The following is a 21,158-nucleotide window of genomic DNA, read 5'->3' on the forward strand; positions in this document are numbered from 1 at the left end:
TCCAGATGTAACACAGACACCCTTTGCCTGCCCATATGCTGTAGGGCTAGAGAGAACATTGGGTGACCACCAGCAGGCTTTTCTGAGGAATCACAGCTGCCTGTCTGGTTTCTAGGCTTTCCAGATAAGCACTGTGTAGTACATAAGATGTTCTGTATGGAAGCTTTGCATCTTCTGTGCCTGGCCTGCCAGAATCTATATATAATAAATGACTTTCACTCTCACACATCCAAAAGCCAGTGACCTCACAGTAACCACTGGTGCCAGCCATTAGTGTGGAGAAAGTCACTGGTAGCTGTGTGAGGGATATTAAACCAAACTGAGGGGTTGGCATGATGGTTTGTTATTGACATTTCTGATAAGGGTAGCTTATAAAAACTCACACTCTAGCTTCAGATACAAGGTTGCTTGGGTAAAAGACATTAGTCAGTTGGGAAACACTTTGTGGTAAGATACCAGATAGGTAAGACTTTGTGGACTGTGGTTCATGCCTGTGTAACTGTGCACCCAAAGGTGAACACTATCTTCCTACATGGAGGTGGTAATGGAGAGGATGCATCTATACATAGAACTCATTAATAGAGAGAGGGCATATCTCAATGTAGGTTTCTAGACAGTCATATAGAAGGTGCTGAGTAGAGACTGACCTTGCTTACAGTCCTTCAGAAACAGAAAAGTTTCTACCAGATTATATTTAATTATTAGGAAATAAGCATGGTTTTATCCAGAACATTCATATGCAAAGCGAAAACTCACAAAAAGTGTTACCAATGTTGCAGTGCTTCTAAGCCGGGCTTAGAAGTATTCACCGTGGTATGCTTTCTCACGTGTTCCCGGCCAACCACACAAGACAATTATCTCTGCTTACTTTATAGATAAGGGATAACTGAGGGTGGAGAAATTGGATTCTATGCTAGATTCTAAATGCTATATTAGAAGTTATTCATTTCTAAGACAGTAGTGCTTGTCTTGAGTTTTGTATGAGGACTAAACAGGGTAAGAAGCATAAACACTATAAAATACAAAACACAAAACTTTGCTTGACATACAATACCATGTACCAAATCATGTTTGGCTATTCTAAATAACATGGGAGGTTAAAATCCAAAAACCACCCACCCCTACTACCACCACCAACAAAACAACCAACCAACCAAACAAAACCCCAGTGGCTTTTTTAGAACATTAAAAACTAATGATCTAGCTGGGTGTAGTCGTAGTTGCACAGTCTTCTAATGACGACATTTAGGAGGCAGAAGCAGGAGGATTTCTGAGAGTTTGAAGCAAGCCTTCATAGTAAGGTCCAGGACAGCCTGAGCTACACAGTAAGACCCTGTCCCAGCAACCTGCTCTAGTTAATGTTGTGAGGCCCATTCCATGAGATGGAGCCCAGACCTGATACTGCTGGGTGGCCAAGAACCTAAAAATAGCTAGGCCATGGCCATAGTAGAAAAACCTCATACTATTATTCTGCTAAAGGAACACAGAAATAATATTCTTTCTAATGATATACTGAACTACCCATAGAGCAGAGCTCTGCTCAGCCTTTATCAGAGAGACTTCTTATAGAAGATAGGAATTAACACAGAGAAACACAAATAAACAATGTGCAGAGAGTGAGAAACTTGAAGCACTCAGTTCTAAATGAGATGCCTTCTTCAAACTCCTCCTCTCTTGGGTCAGGTATCTGTTTGGAAGGGGAAGCAGAAAGAGGTGAGGTGTACTCCAAAGAAGTAGTGTCTTACAGGCACAATTGGGCTGATGCTCACACTGACTCACAGACAATGCACCAGCATACACAAGACCCCCATGAATTTAGACTAGAAAAATACCCCAACACTGAGAAGGAAACATAGACATGGGGCCCACTCTAACCAGGAAGCTCTCTGTAATTGAGATCTGTAGAGAGGGAAAATCAGTTTCTTGGATATAGTGTAACTGTATATATCAACGACATTCCAGGGAAGACCCATGCCCAGGAGTAGTTGACCAACATAACATAAACTCTGTGATGTCTTTGTGGGGGCTTTTTGTTTCATTTTGTTTTAGTATTATTTTTTTCTTTTGGATTTTGTTGTTGTTTATTAGTTTGCTTTAAGTTTTGTTTGTTTTGGAGAGAGAAAGAGAAGATGAGTTGTGTGGGTAGGATCAATCCAGGATGATTTGGAGGAGGGGAAAAGAATATGGTCAAAATATATTGCATAAAAACGATTGTATAAAAAAGGCCAGGCAGTGGTGGCACATACCTTTAATCCCAGCACTGTGTGAGATACAGAGGCAGGCAGATCTCTGAGTTTGAGTCGAGCCTGGTCTACAGACAAGACAGCCAGGAATATGCAGAGAAATGCTGTCTTAAAAAACCTAAACCAAACAAAGACAAACAAACAACAACAACAACAAAAAAAACCAAAATAAGTAAAAAGTGAAAAAAAATAGAGAAAAAATAAGGATGTGAGATTATTCTGTTTAAAAATAAGAAGCATCTTCCAAATCATCCTTGGAAGAAAATGTTTTGCTCAAATATTTTTAAATCAAACAAAAAATAGAAAACCATCTAGATAACAGCAGAGGGTAAGGAGACAGCCTAGGGTGATGGGGAGGAAGGAAAAGTGCTGTTGTTAGTGTGAGGCAGACATCAAATGAGACTCAGCTCTTGACATCAGGAAGCTGGGTCACTTCAATAGAAAGTGGAAGACTGTTCACACACGCAAGAGTAACAAGAGAAGTGGTAGTATCTCAGACAAGAAAGGAGACTGAGAACAATCTCTGAATACAATCTAGGTTAATCTTAAAGTTCTTGAAGAAATACATGATTCTTCCTTAGGCACATATATATATATAATTGTTACAGTTTTTTCTTAATAAGTTAGTTCCCAAACGATGGAGACTGGACTATTATTTTTATTTACATCTTTAAGGCACAACAACTGAGCAGTATTGATCTATCTTACACTTCTAAAATAATCTGGCTACTTCTCAGTCAAAATTCCTGAGGTACTTTCATCTTATAGTTTTCTCTACTATAGCTATTTTTTATGGTATCTCCTACACTTTCTTCCCATGGCTGAATCCCCACTTTCTTTTTCTCTCCTTCCCTTCCTTTCTCCCTCCCTCCCTTCTTTCTTCCCTCCCTTCCTCCCTTACCTGGCTTGGAAGAAGTCCCCTGCTCAGTGACTGGTTGATCATCTATTTACTGACCAACCAGGGAATAATAGGTAGCAATATTTACACAGCATTGAGACAGGAGATAAGAATAAGGACTGCATTTAGATATGGCACAGAAATCAGCATTTGAATAATACAAGGATAATTTTTACAATGTGTACAATAATATGCCTACAGTCATGTTTCTGTCTTCATTCTATTGAGATATGGTATATTGTGCTGTTTTTATTTGCATATGCCGACATTCCTGTGTTGCAGAATATATTACATTTGGCTGTGTTATCAGATCCTTTTGAAATATTTCTGTGTTGGAGCTTGCTGGTGTTTCCTTCAAGATTTTTTTTCATCTGTTACAATCCTGCAGGTTTCTTTCCTTGTAATGTAATGTCTTTTCCTTATTTTCACATAAAGTTATACTGACCATGCAGAAAGAGTTTGGAATAATAATTCCCCCCTTATACAGAAGATTGTAGACCTCATTAGTAATCATTATTTAAATGTTTGATCAACTTCACTAGTAAAGCCAGTGGGGAGGTGTGTGAGGGATGGTGATAAATTTTTATTGTTGATCCAGTCTCTTCTTAATGCTTGGACTTTCATTACCTAAAGAAGAATATTTACACAAAATTTTTAAAAAGAGTGTCATTGTATTGTTCTCAAATTTAATGGACAAGTATATAGGGTATTACATTTTGGTATAATATTGAAACTTACTTTGAGGAAGATGTTTTAATTGTGTCACAAAAGTGCCCTAGTTTTCTTAAATACAGGAATTTTTCCTTATTCTCTTCTCACCTTCTCTGCCTCCTCCTTCCTCCTCCCATTCTTTTTCCTCTAGAATAGATGCTGTTGACTGTTAAAATGCATTTCAGAGCTAGGTGCACTGGCATATGCCTGTAATACCAACACTTGGGAAACTGAGGCAGGTGTATTTGTGAGCAACATAGTGAATTCATCTCTCAAGAGGAAAAACACTGCCTTTCATATATCAGTTAGGCCACCACTTGGTTTCCTCATTTTGATCTATTGCAGAGATGACACACACTGAGATGCTAACAGTTCCTACCTCCACACCCCTGTAACAATTTCTACTTTGTTCTGGTGGATTTCTAATGTCCTTGGGGTTTTGTTTGTTTGTTTGTTTGTTTTTGTTCTTGTTTTGTTTGTTTTGCTGTCCTGATTTCTTGGAGAGTTTGTAATATTATTTGTGAAATATTTCTATATTTAACAGAACCAACAAGTCTCAGAAAATGAATGCCATCTTTTTCTCTATGAATTTTAACTCATTATTACCATGGTAGATGTGTTAAAATTAACCCCCAAACCCAAGCCTGGTTTTGGGGTGACTGCTTGGAACAACTTTCTTTCCACTTGTTTCTATCTTTGCATTTGGAAGGGTACTGTGTTTGTTTAAGTGTTTGTTTTTGATTTTTGTAATTAAGTTGTTCTTTGCTTTAAGTTTTTGTATGTTTCCTCCTGCCCTGTGTGTTGGAAAAAGGATGCAAGGATGCTGAGTGCCCTCTTTTGATACCTACTACGTCCTTTGAGACAGGGTCTCTCACAGAACCTGGAGTTCAATTTTTCCCTTGTTTATGTTGTTTTGATTTGGTTTTGGTTTTTTGGTTTTTTGGTTTTTGTTTTTGGCTAGGCAGGCAGACCAGTAATCTGCTTTCTCCTCCCCTTCTTTCTACCAGCCACAACAGGAGTCACAGGCGTAGAAAGTGATTGCTTGGCTTTTTCTTGGGCAGGAAGGATCTGAACTCAGGTCCCCATGCTGGCATGGCCAGTACTCTTCTTACCCACTGGGATATCTTCTCACCCCTCAAATTTTCTATGTATCTTAGAGACAATCCTTAACATTTGTATATATAAAGCAACTATATATATATATAAAGCAACTAACATATGACCATTTTCATTGTTGCAGGAACAGCATTTGACTAGCATTATTCCTTTGTGATAGGAAATTCCAATGAATTAAGAATAGAAAAAAAAGTATAGATAAACACAGTTGAGGCCATATATGAAAACTCACAGCTAGTACATTGCACTTAAAGGGCCAGTAAATATCTTCAACAAAACAATAGAAGAAAACTTCCTTAACCTAAAGAAAGAAATGCTCATAAACACATAAGAGCCCTACAGAACTCCAAATAGATTGGACCAGGAAAGAAATGTCTCCCATCACATTATAGTCAAAATAGGAAATGCACACACACAAAAAAAATTATTAAAAGCAGTAAGGGAAAAAGGTCAAGTTACATACAAAGGTACATCTATCAGAATCACACCAGATTTTTCAACGGAAAATATGAAAGCAAGAAGATCCTGGGAAGATGTCATACAGATCCCAAAAGACCACAAATGCCAGCCCAGAATACTATATCTAGCAAAACTTTCAATTAAGATAAATGGAGAAACCAAGATATTCCTTAACAAAACCAAATTTACACAATATCTTTCCACAAAGCCATCCCTACAAAGGATAGTAGAGAGAAACCTTCAATACAAAGAGAGAAACCAAACCCTAGAAAAAGAAAAAAAAAGTAATCTTCTTTCAGCTAACCCAAAAAAAGAAAAGCCACACAATCATAATTCTACCTCTGACAACAAAAATAAGAGGAAACAACAATCATTGGTCCTTAATATCTCTCAACATCAATGGACTCATATCCAGAAGAAGACACAAACTATCAGACTGGATATATAAGGAGGACCCAACATTTTGCTGTACACAGGAAGTACTACCTCAGAGTAAAAGGCTGAAAACAATTTTCCAAGCAAATGGTCCTAAGAAACAAGCTGGAGTAGCAATTCTAATATTGAATAAAATTCAACTTCAACCAAAAGTTATCAAAAAGATAAGGAAGGACACTTCATACTCTTCAAAGGAAAGTTCCAAGATGAAATCTCAATTCTGAATATCTATGCTACAAATACAAGGGCACCCACGTTCATCAAAAAAACCTTACTAAAGCTCAAAGCACACATTGAACTGCACACAATAAGAATGGAAGACTTCAAAACCCCACTTTCATCAATGGATAGATCATGGAAACAGAAACTAAACAGAGACACAGTAAAACTAACAGAAGTTATGAACCAAATGGATTTAACAGACTTCTAGAGAACATTTCACCATAAAACAAAAGAATATAACTTCTTCTCAGCACCTCATGGTACCTTCTCCAAACTTGACCATGTAATTGGTCACAAAAGAGGCCTCAACAGATACAAGAAGATTGAAATAATCCTATGCATCTTATCTGATCACCATGGACTAAGACTGATCTTCAATAACAGCAAAAACAACAGAAAGCCCACATACACATGGAAGCTGAACAATGCTCTACTCAGTACCAACTTGTTCAAGGAAGAAATAAAGGAATGAAAGACTTTTTTAAATGAATGAACATGAAGACACAACATACCCAAAACTTAATGGACACAATGAAAGCAGAGCTGAGAGGAAAACTCACAGCTCTGACTGCCTCCAAAAAGAAATTGGAGAGAGCATACACTAGTAGCTGGACAGAGCACGTAAAAGCTCTAGAACAAAAATAAGCAAATGTACCCAAGAAGAGTAGATGACAGGAAGAAATCAAATGAGCTGATATAAAGCAAATAGAAACAAAAAGAACTATACAAAGAATCAACAAAACGAGGAGCTGGTTCTTAGAGAAAAACACCAAAATTGGTAAACCCCTAGTCAGACTAACCAGAGAACACAGAGACAACATTCAAATTAACAAAATCAGAAAATATAAATGGAGACATAACAACAGGAACTGAGGAAATTCAAAAAATTATATCCTACTACAAAAGCCTATACTCAGCAAACATGGAAAATTTGGATAAAATGAACAATTTTCTAGACAGATACCAGGTACTAAAATTAACTCAGAATCAGATAAACCATATAAACAGTTTTATAACCCCTAAAAAATAGAAGCAGTCATCAAAAAAACCTCAACCAAAAAAAGCCCAGGACCAGATAGGATTAGTGCAGAATTATATAAGACATTCATAGAAGTCCTAATACCAATATTCTCCAAACAAAATAGAAACTGGAGCAACACTACCCAACTAATTCTTCGAAGCCACAACTATGCTTATATGTAAACAACACAAAGACCTAAGATAAAAAGAAAACTTCAGACCAATGTTTCTTATGAATATAGACGCAAAAATACTCAAAAGTCTCCCAAACTGAATCCAAGAAAACATCAAAAGGATCATTCATTACTATCCAGGGATGCAGGGATGCTTCAATATACAGAAATCCATCAAAGTAATACACTATATAAACAAACTCAAAGAAAAAAAGCTCATAATCATCTTATTAGATTCTGAAAAAACATTTGACAAAATTCAACATTCCCTTTATGTTAAAAGTCTTGGAAAGATCAGGAATTTAAGGCCTATAAGTAAACATATTAAAAGCAATATACAGCAAACCAGTAGCCAACATTAAACCAAATGGAGAGAAACTTGAAGCAATCCCAAAAACTCAGGGACTAAACAAGAATGCCCACTCTTTCCCTACCTATTTTGTGTACTACAGTACTCAAAGTTCTTGCCAGACAAATTAGACAACAAAGGGAGTTCGGAGGAATATAAATTGGAAAGGAAGAAGTCAAAATATGACTATTTGCAGACGATATGGTAGTATATTTAAGTAACTCTAAAAACTCTACCAGAGAACTCCTACAGATGATAAACAACTTCAGCAAAGTGGCTAGATATAAAATTAATTCAAACAACTCAGTAGCCTTCCTCTACTCAAAGGATACACAGGCTGAGAAAAACATTACGGAAATGACACCCTTCACAATAGTTCAAAATAATATAAAATACATTGGTGTGACTCTAACCAAGGAAGTAAAAGATATCTTTGCGAAGAACATCAAGTCCCTAAAGAAAAATATTTGAAGAAGATCTCAGAAGATGGAAAGATCTCCCATGGTCATGGATTTGCAGGTTTAGTATAATAAAAATGGCCACCTTGCAGAAAGCAATCTACAAAATAAATGCAATCCCCATTAAACTATCAACTCAATTCTTCATAGAGTTAGAAAGAGCAATTTTCAAATCCATTTGGAATAACAAAAACCCAGGATAGTGAAAACTATTCTCAACAATTTAAGACCTTCTGGGGGAATCACTATCTCTGACCTCAAGTTGTATTACAGAACAGTAGTGATAAAATAACTGTATGGTATTGGTACAGAGACAAGAATGTAGATCAATGGAATAATATTGAATATCCAGAAATGAACCCACATACCTATGGTCACTTGATCTTTGACAAAGGAGCTAAAACTGTCCAGTGTGGGGGGAACAGCACTTTTTTTTTTTTTTTTACAAATGTTGTTGCTCCAATTGGTGGTCAGCACGTAGAAAAATGCATATAGGTCCAAACTTATCTCTCTGTACAAAGCTCAAGTACAAATGGATCGAGGATCTCTACATAAAACCAGATACACTCAAACTAATAGAAGAGAAAGTGGGGGAGAGCCTGGAAAACACTGGCACTAGGGAAAATTTCCTGAACAGAATACCAGTGGCTTATGCTCTAAGATGAAGAATAAACAAATGGGACCTCATAAAATTGCAAAGCTTTTGCAAGGCAAAGGTCACTGTCAAAAGGACAAAACAGCAACCAACAGATTGGGAAAAGATATGTACCAACCCTACATCTGATAAAGGGCTAATATCCAATATATATAAAGAATTCAAGAAGTTAGACTCAAGAGAATTAATAGCCCTATTAACAAATCTAGTACAGAGCTAAAAAAAGAATTCTCAACTGGGGAATATCCAATGGTCTAGAATTACCTAAGGAAATGCTTATTCTCCTTACTCATCAGGGAAATGCAAATCAAAACAACCCTGAGATTTCACCTCATGCCAGTCAGAATGACTAAGATCAAAAACTCAGGTGACAGCAGATGCTGGTGAGGATGTGGAGAAAGAGGAACACTCCTCCATTGCTGGTGGGATTGCAAGCTGTTACAACTGCTTAGGAAATCAGTCTGGTGGTTCCTCAGAAAATTGGACATAGTTCTACCTGAGGACCCAGCTATACCACTCCTGGTCATATACCCAAAAGATTCTCCAACAATCACCAAGGACACATGCTTCACTGTATTCATAGCAGCCCTGTTTTTATATAATAGACAGGAACTGGAAAGAACCCAGATGCCCTTCAACAGAGGACGTATACAGAAAATGTGTTAATTAACAAAAATGGAATACTGCTCAGCTCTTAAAAGCAATGACTTCATCTAATTATAAGGCAAATGGATGAATCTTTAAAATATTGTCCTGAGTTATATAATCCAATCACAAATGCACACCCATGGGAGGAGGCACTCACTGATAAGTGAATATTAACCCAAAAGTGTGGAATACCCAAGATACAATTCACAGACCACATGAAGCTCAAGAAGAAAGACAACCAAAGTGCAGATGCTTCAGTCCTTCTCAGAATGGAGAACAAAAATACTCTCAGGAGCAAATATGGAGACAGGGCTTGTAGTGTAAATTGAAGAAAAGGCCATCCAGAGACTGCCCCACACGTGAGGGATTCAGCCCATATTCAGCCACCAAACCCAAACAATATTGCTGATGCCAAGAAGTGCATGCTGACAGGAGCCTGATATAGCTGTCTCCTGAGAGGCTCTGCCAGAGCATAACAAATACAAAGGAGGATGCTCACAGCCAACCATAGAACTGAGAACAGGGTCCTTAATGGAGGAGATAAAGAAAGAAGTGGAGGAGCTGAAGGGGTTTTCAACCCTGTAACATCAGCAATATCAAGCAACCAGAGGGCCCAGATATTAAACCACTATCCAAAGAGTATACATGGATGGACCCATGACTGCAACTACACATGTAGCAGAGAACTGACTTGGTGGGCATCAATGGTATGAGAAACACTTGGTCCTGCCAAGGCTTGATGCTGTAGTGTAGGGGACTGTCAGTGTGGGGAAGCTGGAAGGGGTGAGTGTGTGGGTGAGTGTGTGGGTGAAGACCTGTATAGAAGCAGGGGGAAGGGTGATAGTATAGGGGATATGGGAAGGGAATAAAGTAAAGGGGATAATATTTGAAATGTAAATAACATATATCTAATAAAAATGTTAGCAAAAATATTTTGCAAAAGTAAAAGAAATAATAAGCAATAATTTTAGCTCATCATAATGGTTACAAGAAAAACTGTATTTTTAATAAAATTATAATTCAGACTTAAAAGAAATCATCTAGGGTTCAACCCTGCCCTCCTGTTTTCAAGCCATCAACATTGACAGGCACATAAAACCAACGACAGCAGTGGACTAACACTCCTCCTGGCATCAGCCTTCCTGGGCTCATCCTCTAGGACTTGGAATTCTAGCTAATGCTGCCCTGTTCTTTTCCAAACCTACCACTCACTATCAGTTTCACAAACTGCCTTCTGCCCTCACACCTGCAGCTCTCAGCCTAAGCAGCTTCCCCCTTCTAATTATGGTGCTATCTTGGGCAGCTAGTCACACTTTGCTGGAGGTAGAGTTGACAGTGTTGACCAGCGTCTGCTTCTAGGAACTCACATGGCCCTTGGCTCTCCCCTTTCTGTCCTCCTCTGACACACTGATTTTTCTTTCTTGGCTGTTTCTTTCCTGGGTTTTTTCTTAGGCCCCTTGCTTCCTGGCTTCTCCTGTCTCCCAAACCTCCCCTATACAACCACTACTTGTTACTCTCCCATGATGACTTATAAACTAACATCTCTACATCTCCACAACTTCTCCCCTTCGGCAGAGCACCTTATCTCAGAACAACACTGGGACACCCGAGCTGAGGATTTAGAGTCTGACATCCCCTCCACCCGCCGTGACCCACCTCTCAGCGTGGACACCCCTCCTGTGTCCCATGTCTATGCAGTCTTCCCACTGTTTGCCATTCCCTGTTCACAGTGCTACTACAGCCACCATCTTTTATCGCCTAGTCCATGTGCCATCCGCCTTAAGATGATCCTACAAAAAGGGCTACAATGTTGCCTCCCTGCTCTGACACCTCAGTGACAGTCTGTTATTTCAATGAAAAGTCAGCTTAACATGAGTCACAAGCTCCTTCCTGACAAGCACACTGTGACCACATCCTTCTACCATGAGTTGTTATGTGACTCACACTAGGAGTGTGCTCTGATACCTGCCTGGAACGTTCCTTTTTTTCCTCTTTATCCATCTAACTCCCACCAGTCTTGTTCTAGAGGTACAATTAGGTGTGTATGGAGCACTGTGTCCCCGCTGACACACAGTCAGTCCCCTGTAGTATTTCCCTTCTCATTGATTGCTGCTTGTGCTGTGGCATTTGTGTTATCCGTAACTACAGGCATTGTGCCTGACATTGCACTGAAGCTGAACGAGTCACTTACAGGGCCCATTCTGATTATGTGTAAATTCTCCACCCTTCCAAGTTATTATTCACATAACATACATTTTCTTTTCCTTTTTTAAAAACTAAACCTTTGACAAACATCTTTTTCTTCAATAGCTTATTCTAACTCTGAAATAATCAGCTCTACCCACAGATATTTTCCCCTAATTATTAATGTACTTTTCAGTCCTTAAGACACATGCCACTAATTTGGATTCCACTAAATCAAAAGTCTGTGACTAGTACTTTCAAATGACATTATACCAACTTTGAGAAAAAGAATAGACCCAATAACACGAAAATTTTTAGCCCTATCACTGAGAACATTAAGTCATTTACTAACAAGGAAAACCAACTCTTGGATTCCAGCTTGTAAGTAAAGGACTTTTACACATCATTCTTTGGACTCAGTTTTTACATGTAAAAGTAATTTTCAGTTATGGCAATTTCCATTAATATACAAGTGATGAGCTGTAGGTTTATAGCTTCCTATCTTACTCTATTTTATTTCAGTGTATATAAACTTAGAGTGGGCTTTTTTTCGGCTTAAAAGAACACAGTCCAATCAAACAAAAACTTGAATAGAATATGTGTGGTAGCTCTTTTTTATGGTCTCAACTAAGGGCTGAATTTTGCTTTTAACAGATCACCAAAGCTAGTTCCCAAGAATGTCAATCAGAAGACAGCTGTGGGAATCTTCTGCCACATGTGGCTGTGGGTCTGTCCTTCCAAAAGTGCATTCTGACTTCCTTCACTAGAATGGTCCTCTCCAGTTGTGAACTCTTTGTTGAAAAATAAGGGTAAACCCATCATCCCAGCTACTATGTATCCTACACTAGACACCCAGCAATACAACTGTCTCCTGATCTATGGCATCTTCGCACTTATAGATCCAGGTGACTTGGTGGCAGACATAGCACAGCCATCTGATGAACACCCTTGAACCAAGAAATGGCTCATTGACCCACTTCCTTTTAGTGTAGTGAGTGGTCTGAATCTGATATTTCATAAGATCCATATTTGAATTTTTCACTGTTAGCCTCAAGATGCTTTTGACTGCTACCCTTACCTCCAAATAGTATCATATCTATTTCCTAGAAAGCTCAGAATCCTGGTTGCCAATTAAGTTGGGTTGCTGCCCAAAGCCGTTGAATTGGTGAGGCATCATTTACTTCAGGAAGTTTACATAATCCAAGCTACTGAGTGCTGCCTCCGCACCAAGCCCTGCTTCAAATGCCTGCTGCTAATGTGCCCAAGTGATAAATGTCCCTCTACAGCAGCCGGTGCAGGCATTTTTGATTGATTTAAGAAAAATTCCAGTTCCTCCAGGAATTGTGCAATCAAAATTCACAATGGTTTCAAGGAACAACATTTGGAACTGTCTGCAGTCTGTGCTCCCAAGAAACTGTGTGGCCTTGTCTCAGACAGAAGCAACTTTGCTGCCCAGTAGTCACTGCCTCTTTGTAGACAAAGAGGTACAATTGGGGGAGGGGGACCAGTGCTTACCTCTCATCACATTTAATCAGAATCACGCTGTCTGTTCCGATCCCTAAGGCTGCAGCTCCCTTCTTGAGAGAAAAGTGACTCTGTGAAGAATAAAAAGGATATTATGATTAGTTCTTTATAAAGACAAGATCCAACCTGTGCTGGGTTTTCTCCTTCTCTGTTTTCCTTTTGCTTCTCTGATGCCTGGACTTCTCAGAGGATAGCCTACTTATTCATGCTGGACTTATGTTTATTTTAGTTATTATACATGTGGTTTCACATTTTAATTAATTTGATTTTAGGTATGCAGGTGTTTGCCTGCACGTATGTCTGTGTACCGTGAGGGTGCTCAAAAGGTCAGAAGAGGGCATTGGATTCCCAATGACTGGAGTTATAGTGAGCATCCATGTAGATGTGATGAAGCGAACCAAAGTCCTCCAGGAGAACAGCTAGTGCTCTTAAATTCTCAGCTATCTCTCTAGCCGGCCTATTCATTATATATCTATATCTATATCTATATCTATATCTACATCTACATCTACATCTACATCTACATCTACAACTACCTATACCTATACCTATACCTATATCTATATCTATATCTATATCTATATCTATATCTATATCTAATCTACATCTATATATCTTTCTACATCTACATCTACATCTACATCTACAGCTACAGCTACATCTATATCTATCTACATCTGTATCTGTATCTATATCTATATCTACATCTACATCTGTATCTATATCTATCTACATCTGTATCTGTATCTATATCTATATCTACATCTAAATCTATCTACATCTATATCTATATCTGTATCTATATCTATATCTACATCTACATCTTCATCTATATCTATATCTATATATCTATCTACATCTATATCTATATTGTTAATTCTTCAAAATTTTTATATATGCATACATTTTCATATTTTCTTCTACCCTCTCTGACTTCATCTCTTCCCCTCTTCCTCTTCTTCTCCTCCTCTTCTTCCTCCTCTTCTTTTTCCTCCTCCTTCTCTATCTCCTTTTTTATAACCCACTGAATTCAGTTTGTGTTACCCACATACTCATAGAAGTGGAGCCATTCACTGGAGCATGGTCAACATGTCAGAGGACTGTCCCATTAAAGAACAGTCATCCTTGCTTCCATAGCAGCCATCAGAGCCTCTCCTAGGGAGGGATTCTCTGAGTCCCTCCACAGTCCATTATAGAGTGTAGACTGGCTTTATTTTGTGTGGCTCCTGTACGGACAAATGCAGCTTCTGTGAGTGTATGAGTGCAGTTGTCATATACAGGAGTCACTATTTCCATCTGGTCCTCCATGACCTATGGCTCTTATGTTCTTTCAACTCCCACCCACTTCCATGTTAGGCCTCCAGGCTTGTGGAAGGGATGTGATATAGATGTCCCATTTGTGGACAAACACTCCACAGGTCACTTTGCCTAGTTCTGAGATTTTGTGTTAACCACTATTTCCTGAACAAAGGCAGTTTTCTGATGGGGTCTGAGAACTTCAGTACTCTATGGGTATATAGGTAGGAGTTTGGGGTGGGAGTCTGATGCTGTGTCAACTTAGGAAAATGATAGTGTAGGTTTACCTCTGGGGCCAATGGGCTCCCCAGCCTTGGGTTCTTGTCAGTTGCCAGGCATGTGTTTTCTGCTGTAGAGCATCCTTTAAATCCACCCAGAAGCCAGCATTCACCTCTGTTACATTCATGCCACTATTGCCCCCATAGATATATTTTGTCAGATGGGTTGTTATTATAGTTAGAAGAGGTCACAGCTGGGTAATCACTTGTGGTTCTAAAAATGTTGTGGTGTAACACTTAACTGTGTAACTTAACTAAGCACCTCTGAGAAACAACCATTTCTGTGTTCTTAATTTCTGAGAAACTGCCATACTACACTGTACAGCTACTGTGCTATTTTTATACACCTCCCAATAGCACATAAAGGTTGTCCTCTCTGCACAGCCTCACCAATGTTTATGATTTCTGCTTGCTTTGGAGACAGGATCTTCCTGTTGTTGACAAGACTATACTCGATTCTCTGATTCAAGTAATTCTATTGCCTTAGCCTCCTGAGATTGGCTTGTGTTTTTCTGGCTCTTGAGGACAGTCATGACGGTAGCACTTTGTGCTTTTGATGGGTGCTCTCTAATGAGTGACCTAGAATCTTTTCCTGCGCTTCTTGCCCCTCTGTATGTTTTCTTCTGTGAAATGTCTATTCAAGTACTTTGGTTATTTCTGAATGGGGTTGTTTTTGTTACCCTTGTTACTTATGTTGAATTCACATGAGTTTCTTGAGAAAATATAAAAAAATTGAGTACTGTACCTGAAGGTGAGGTCCCAGCAGAAAGTAACTCTGAACCAATTTCTCTCCCTCTCTCTCTACCTCTCTGTCTCTCTTCTTTCTCTCACTCTTCATTTCTTTCTCTCTGTGGTTATTCACTGCATGTATGAGTTTGTGTGTGTGTGTGTGAGAGGGTGGGGGAGGGAGAGAGGGGTGAAGCATAGGGTTATGTATATACTTCAGCAAACATCTGGAGGTCAGAGGACAACCATGGGTATTTTGTTCACCTTTTCTGGCTAACCATGGCCCCCAAGCTTTGGATATTTCTCCCATGTTTACATTTTCCATCTCTCAGGAGGGACCCACTGAGATGGCATCTGCTTTTTATGTGAGTTCAGTATGGTTTGGCCACTGAGCCAATCCCCCAGCCCCAGACCAGCTTTTCACAAAACAGTTTCAGTTAAACTCAGCAACTTTTTCCAGTAACAATGTACCACAAGACTCTCAAACTCACAATTTGCTCTTCAAGCCTGCCTGTCTTCCATCCATCCATCCTTCCTCCCTCCCTCCCTCCTCTCCTTCCTCCTTCTTTCCTTTGTATTTTTTTTTATTCAGCAAACTAACGAGTTTCACTGTGACATTCTCCTGGGTATTCCGTTCTCCTTGCTCTAACTCTTCTGGTCCTCTCTTCTGTCTTCAGTTCCCTTCTGGCTGTTTCCCTTCCACCTCCAGAGATCTTCTGCTTTCACACTACATGGATTTTATTACCCTCCCCCAACAGACACACACACACACACACACACACACACACACACACACACACACACACACGAACACGCACACACCTTAAAATCTCTCTTCTTATGCTCCCCTGTAAAGTTCCAAGAAACTATACTTAGTTGCTCACAAATTTATTGACATTGTATGCATCAAATAGGAAGGGAAGTTGACCTAAGTACAGCGTTCTTCCTCTGGAGTTCTAGGAGGTGAAACATATCTGAGGCCAGGTAGGTGGGCCATACTGACAGCCTGCTGCCTACTCTTTGTGCTTTTGCTTCCTGTCTCAATTCTGGGTGTTGATGGCTGTAATCACTATGCCATTTGGAGAGCTGAGAAAGACTAACCTAAGCCCAGCTGTACTGCATCTGCCCATCAGCCTCTTACTATTAACTACAGATCATTAAGCTGTCCGAAAGGAGAGCAGCTCCCTCAATTTACATCTCCAAAGGGCTGCTGAGTAGAATTTTAAATTCTGCTTCTGAAGAGGCATCCCCTTCTCAAATGCCCAGTCTCCATTCATCTGAAATTTTGAGTAAGCACTTGGACTCTTATATTATAATTATAAAAACATGTATATTTTTAGGGGAACTGTCTAATAAATAGAAAACTCATGTTTGTAACAGCAACAAATAACATCAACCAACAAAGGGGACACACCAAAGGGCTAAGTTCGAAAACCCCGGTGTAGCTATAAGTAACCAGAAAGGGCCATTACAACCTCAGAATGACTAAGAAGATACCTGTCACTAAGCTACCTGGGAGCTAGGAGAAAGAGCTGGGCCAGGGATTTTAAAGATGTATGACACCTGTCCTCTCTTCACCCTTTGAATCACAAACCAATGTTCTTTGTATTTGGCAGACACTGGGAAACAGAGTAGGAGTTCAGAGGAAAACAGTGTTCAGTCCTTTATGCCAGGAGGGCTTAGAGCAGAGAGACCAGCTGTCCTTGCTGAAAAAGCACAAATACCTCAAATTGTCCCCTTCAGTAAATGTGCTCTGAAGCCTTGGTCTACAGATTGGCAAACTGCAGCTAAGTAAGAGATTTGCTGCACCTGCCCATGAAAGGCACATTCTTGTCTGGTCTTTAATGAGAAGGAACAGGGATCTGTAATTGAGGAGTAATTACAAAGGATAATTGAGTGCTGTAAAATGCCACAGATTTAAGGAAACCCACATGCCTCAATAGAGAGCTTAAAGATGGGAACAAAGATGACACAAGGCATGAGAAAAGAAAATTAGGCGCCAGGCAGTTTTTGCATTTTTCTGAAAAGGAGCAGAGGCATATAGCTAAGTGGTACCCAGAAATAGTGCAGCATCCATGGAAAGAAAGGAAATTAAGGGTCACAAAGACATTTAATAAGAAAGAGCAGAGGTCAATCACTTTTAATGTTTGCATCCCATAAGGGGACCACTTGTGTATAAACCAGAGGAAAATACCATCTAAAAAACAAGCTACTTCCTGGATGCTGAAGATTCTGGAGGAAAAACTGTCCAAGGAGAACTCAGAGGATGATGTCAACAGCACAGTGTCAGGTGGGCTTCATGTGGAAAGAGCTATCCCAGTATGTGGCTGGAAAGACTATATTATTCTGGGTGGCTTCAGAAGGCAAAATATGAACAAATATGGAAGCATCAAGGATTAAAATTTGTTTCTCAGTAATGAAGATTAGTTTAATACTTTATAGCTCATCACTGAGTACACTCCTCTCTCTTGATTTACAAAACAAAATGAAACTTTGTCAGAGGTTAGAGCTTATTTAGAACTAAGTTCCATTCATTAGTAACAGATACTAAACCTGTTTGATTTTTATTTCAAACTAAACCAACATTTCGTTGTGATGGAAAGTTTCATTTCTCCATTTTTCATAGAGAAGTGTTGAAAACTGCTAGAGAAAAGTACTTCAGGACAAAGTTACAGGCAGCAGTTTCTGAGCTACAGTAGCACAGACAACAGGCCCCCAAAGTGACAAACAGGATTTCATGACATTCGAAGCTTCTGCACAGCAGAAGAAACTGTCTGGAACGAACTGACAGCCAATAGGATGGAAGAAAACTAATGTCAGCTCTACTTCAGAAAAGTGGTCAATATCTAGAGTATGTAATAAACCACAAAAATCAAACACCTCAAACTCCCACCTGCCAAGTAACATGTGGGCCAACAATCCAAACAGACAGTTACCAAAGGAAGAAAGACACATAGCAAATAGGTAGTTTTTTTAAATGTTCAAAACCTCTCTAGCAATTAGAGAAATGCAAAGTCAAACTACTTTGGGATTCTACCTCACCCCAGTTAGAATGATGACAAGAAAGGAAATGACAACAAACACTGGCAAACGCCTCACAAGGAGATCTGGGTAGAGAGGAACCATTGTGCACTGCTGGTAGCAATGTAAATTAGTGTTTCCACTGTAGTGACTTCTCACACAACCGAAAACAGAGCTGTCACATGCTCCCTCCTAGGCAGATACCCAAAGGACACTACAGAGACACATGCACATCCATGCTCTACAGGAAGCAGAGTCATCACAGATGTCTGTCACATGATGGGGGATAGTGAAAATGTGGTAATGCAATAGATTTGTATTGAGGTATACTAATGCTATAAAAATTCCAAGAAAACGGATGGAACTGGAAAACATTATATTAAGTGAGGTTACCCAGGCTCAAAAAGACAAAACTTTCTCTCTCACGTGCAGATTCTAGCTGCCAAATAAATGTGTGCAAGTGAATAATGAACCTAGACTGGAAAAAGAGAATTTAAAGGGGGCATAGCACAAGTGGAAGAAGATATGTGGGACAAATACCACAGAGACAGTGGGAGCAGGAAGGTAAGTGTGTGGGAGAGCACACACTCACATGTACGCACACAGACATATGCTCACATGCACACATACAGACACACACACATACACACAGAGACACACACATGCACACACATATACACACATACATGTATACACACACATAGTCAATATTGAGTGTTTTCTTCAACCAATCTCCACTTTATGTTTGAGACAGGGTCTCTCACAGATACTAGAACTTACTAACTGGCTAGCTGGCTGCCCTGATTGGCTAGCTGGCTGCCCTGGCCATTAAGCCCTAACATTTTTACTCTCTCTACTTTTCCAGCACTGGGATGTTGAATGCGCATAGGCATGCCTAGATTTGTTACTGGTTCTGTGGAATTAAACCCAGCTCCTCATGTCTTCGCAGAGAGTACTACTGACTGTGCCATCTCCCCAGTCTGTGCTCCTTTACTTCTAGTAGGGACAGCAAGGCTTCATTCACCCTCTTTGGTATAAGGACAAGCAGTTCTGAGACAAAGCAGTTCGCAGAGTCTGGTGTCTTGGCATGCCGGCTTCCTATCCTCCATGTGAATTTAGGTGAGAATCTCTAAGAGCTACTGAGATTCCTTCAAGCCATGGTTAGTCACGTAGAAACAGTTAATCATTTCTTAGTGTACCACAACCTTCATTACTCTTGGAAACAAAGATGGTTTAGATAGCCCTCGTACCACAGTCATCTTGTCTGCCTTCTGCATCCCTCCTGTTCCCTAGTTTGGTGGCTTGGCTATTCTGGTCATCACTGAGATTGCTAAACTTAAATTTCTCCATGGCCTTTGCTTACTGCCTTATCTCCCAAGGCTTCAGTACTTCTCATTCCATTGTCTTGCTAATAATTGTCTGGATCCATCCATTCATCTCTGCTTGGGGAAAGAGAAGCAACCCAGGGACTTCAAACAAGAAAAGAAAAATGACACAGTGGTTTGGGACCTCAGCTCCCAACCCTTCAGACTTTCCATCAAATACCCTGCCTTCTAGCTTTGAGAACTACCAGTTCTCTTTGGTCCTACAACTTATTGACTGATGATGCATCTCTCAGATCTTTATACAACAGGAATCTCCAACAATTAGGTCTGGAAGTCGAGTCAAAGAAGGAACTAAAATCTGCCTCATTGACTATTTCTTAAGCTTTAGGGGTCCCATATTTCTCAATGACTTACAGTACCAGCAGAATTCCCCTTGCTCTCCTGCATATGTCTCCGACATTGGTTTACCAACACTAAGGTGCAATAGATCTGCCACTAGGCATGGCTGGTGTAGGTATCATATATGATGTACTTATGAACTACCTAGTCCCCAGTAGATTCTTACAAATCCTAGTCCTTCTCATTCTTGCACACTCTTACCCAATGTGATGACAATCTCAGGTCTCTAGTTACCTCCAGTGGAATTTTGAAATTTTCAATTTAGACTGTGACATATATATATATATATATATATATATATATATATATCTGTATATGATGTATGTGTATGTATATGTACATATATATATATATATATATATATAGAGAGAGAGAGAGAGAGAGAGAGAGAGAGAGAGTTGTAAGGAAGTCTGAAAATGACATTCAGAGCCATACTCTTCCAGCACTGTGAGTCAATTCTTGCTAAACTTACAGTTATTCACTCATTGCCTCTGCTTTCTGTTTCATCTCACAGGACTTCAGTTCTCCTCATATCTCTATTATCGAAATTCACAATACCTTCATTACTGGAGGTGAGGAGGTATCTCTGTTTTAAAGAACGAACATCCCCAGACAAGTTCTTATCTCACCTCTCTCTCTACTGCATCCACCTCGCCTGGGTGAGTTTAGCCCTTTCTTCACAAGGGATGCCAAGTGAGTATCTGGTTATAGCAGCAATACTGGCCGTCATTTCTGGAGTACCAGCAAAGGTCATGTAGTTGGGCTCTACCCTTCCCATGTATTTATTAGCATCCTTTATCTTTCTGACAAGTATGCAGGTAGTTGTTCCTTTTACAGAGGAACAGGAAATGAAGTAACTCACTTGAATTAATGCCTATGAGGAGACCAAGCAGACCTTGTGATCATTTTGAGGTAATTTTAAAACTTGTAGACTTTAGACTAACCTGAAGACAAATATGCCTATCTAGGCACTTCTAAGCTGGCCTTCCACCCGACATGGAGTTCAGCAGGTTCAGCC

The 21,158-nt window shown here is 39.6% G+C and overlaps 1 protein-coding gene across 1 annotated transcript in view; it reads right to left on the bottom strand.

The window, feature by feature from the left end:
* GAD2 (glutamate decarboxylase 2) overlaps positions 1 to 21,158 on the bottom strand; it is a gene marked incomplete at both ends in the record, with an annotated part of 60,920 nt that overhangs the window by 21,685 nt on the left and 18,077 nt on the right. The window contains one exon of the mRNA XM_080917865.1: positions 13,087 to 13,166. Within this exon, the coding sequence (XP_080773991.1) occupies positions 13,087 to 13,166 (80 nt within the window). The remainder of the gene's footprint in view (positions 1 to 13,086; positions 13,167 to 21,158) is intronic.

Source organism: Micromys minutus (assembly GCF_963924665.1).
Source record: "Micromys minutus genome assembly, chromosome: 6".
NCBI classification, from domain to species: Eukaryota; Metazoa; Chordata; class Mammalia; order Rodentia; family Muridae; genus Micromys; species Micromys minutus.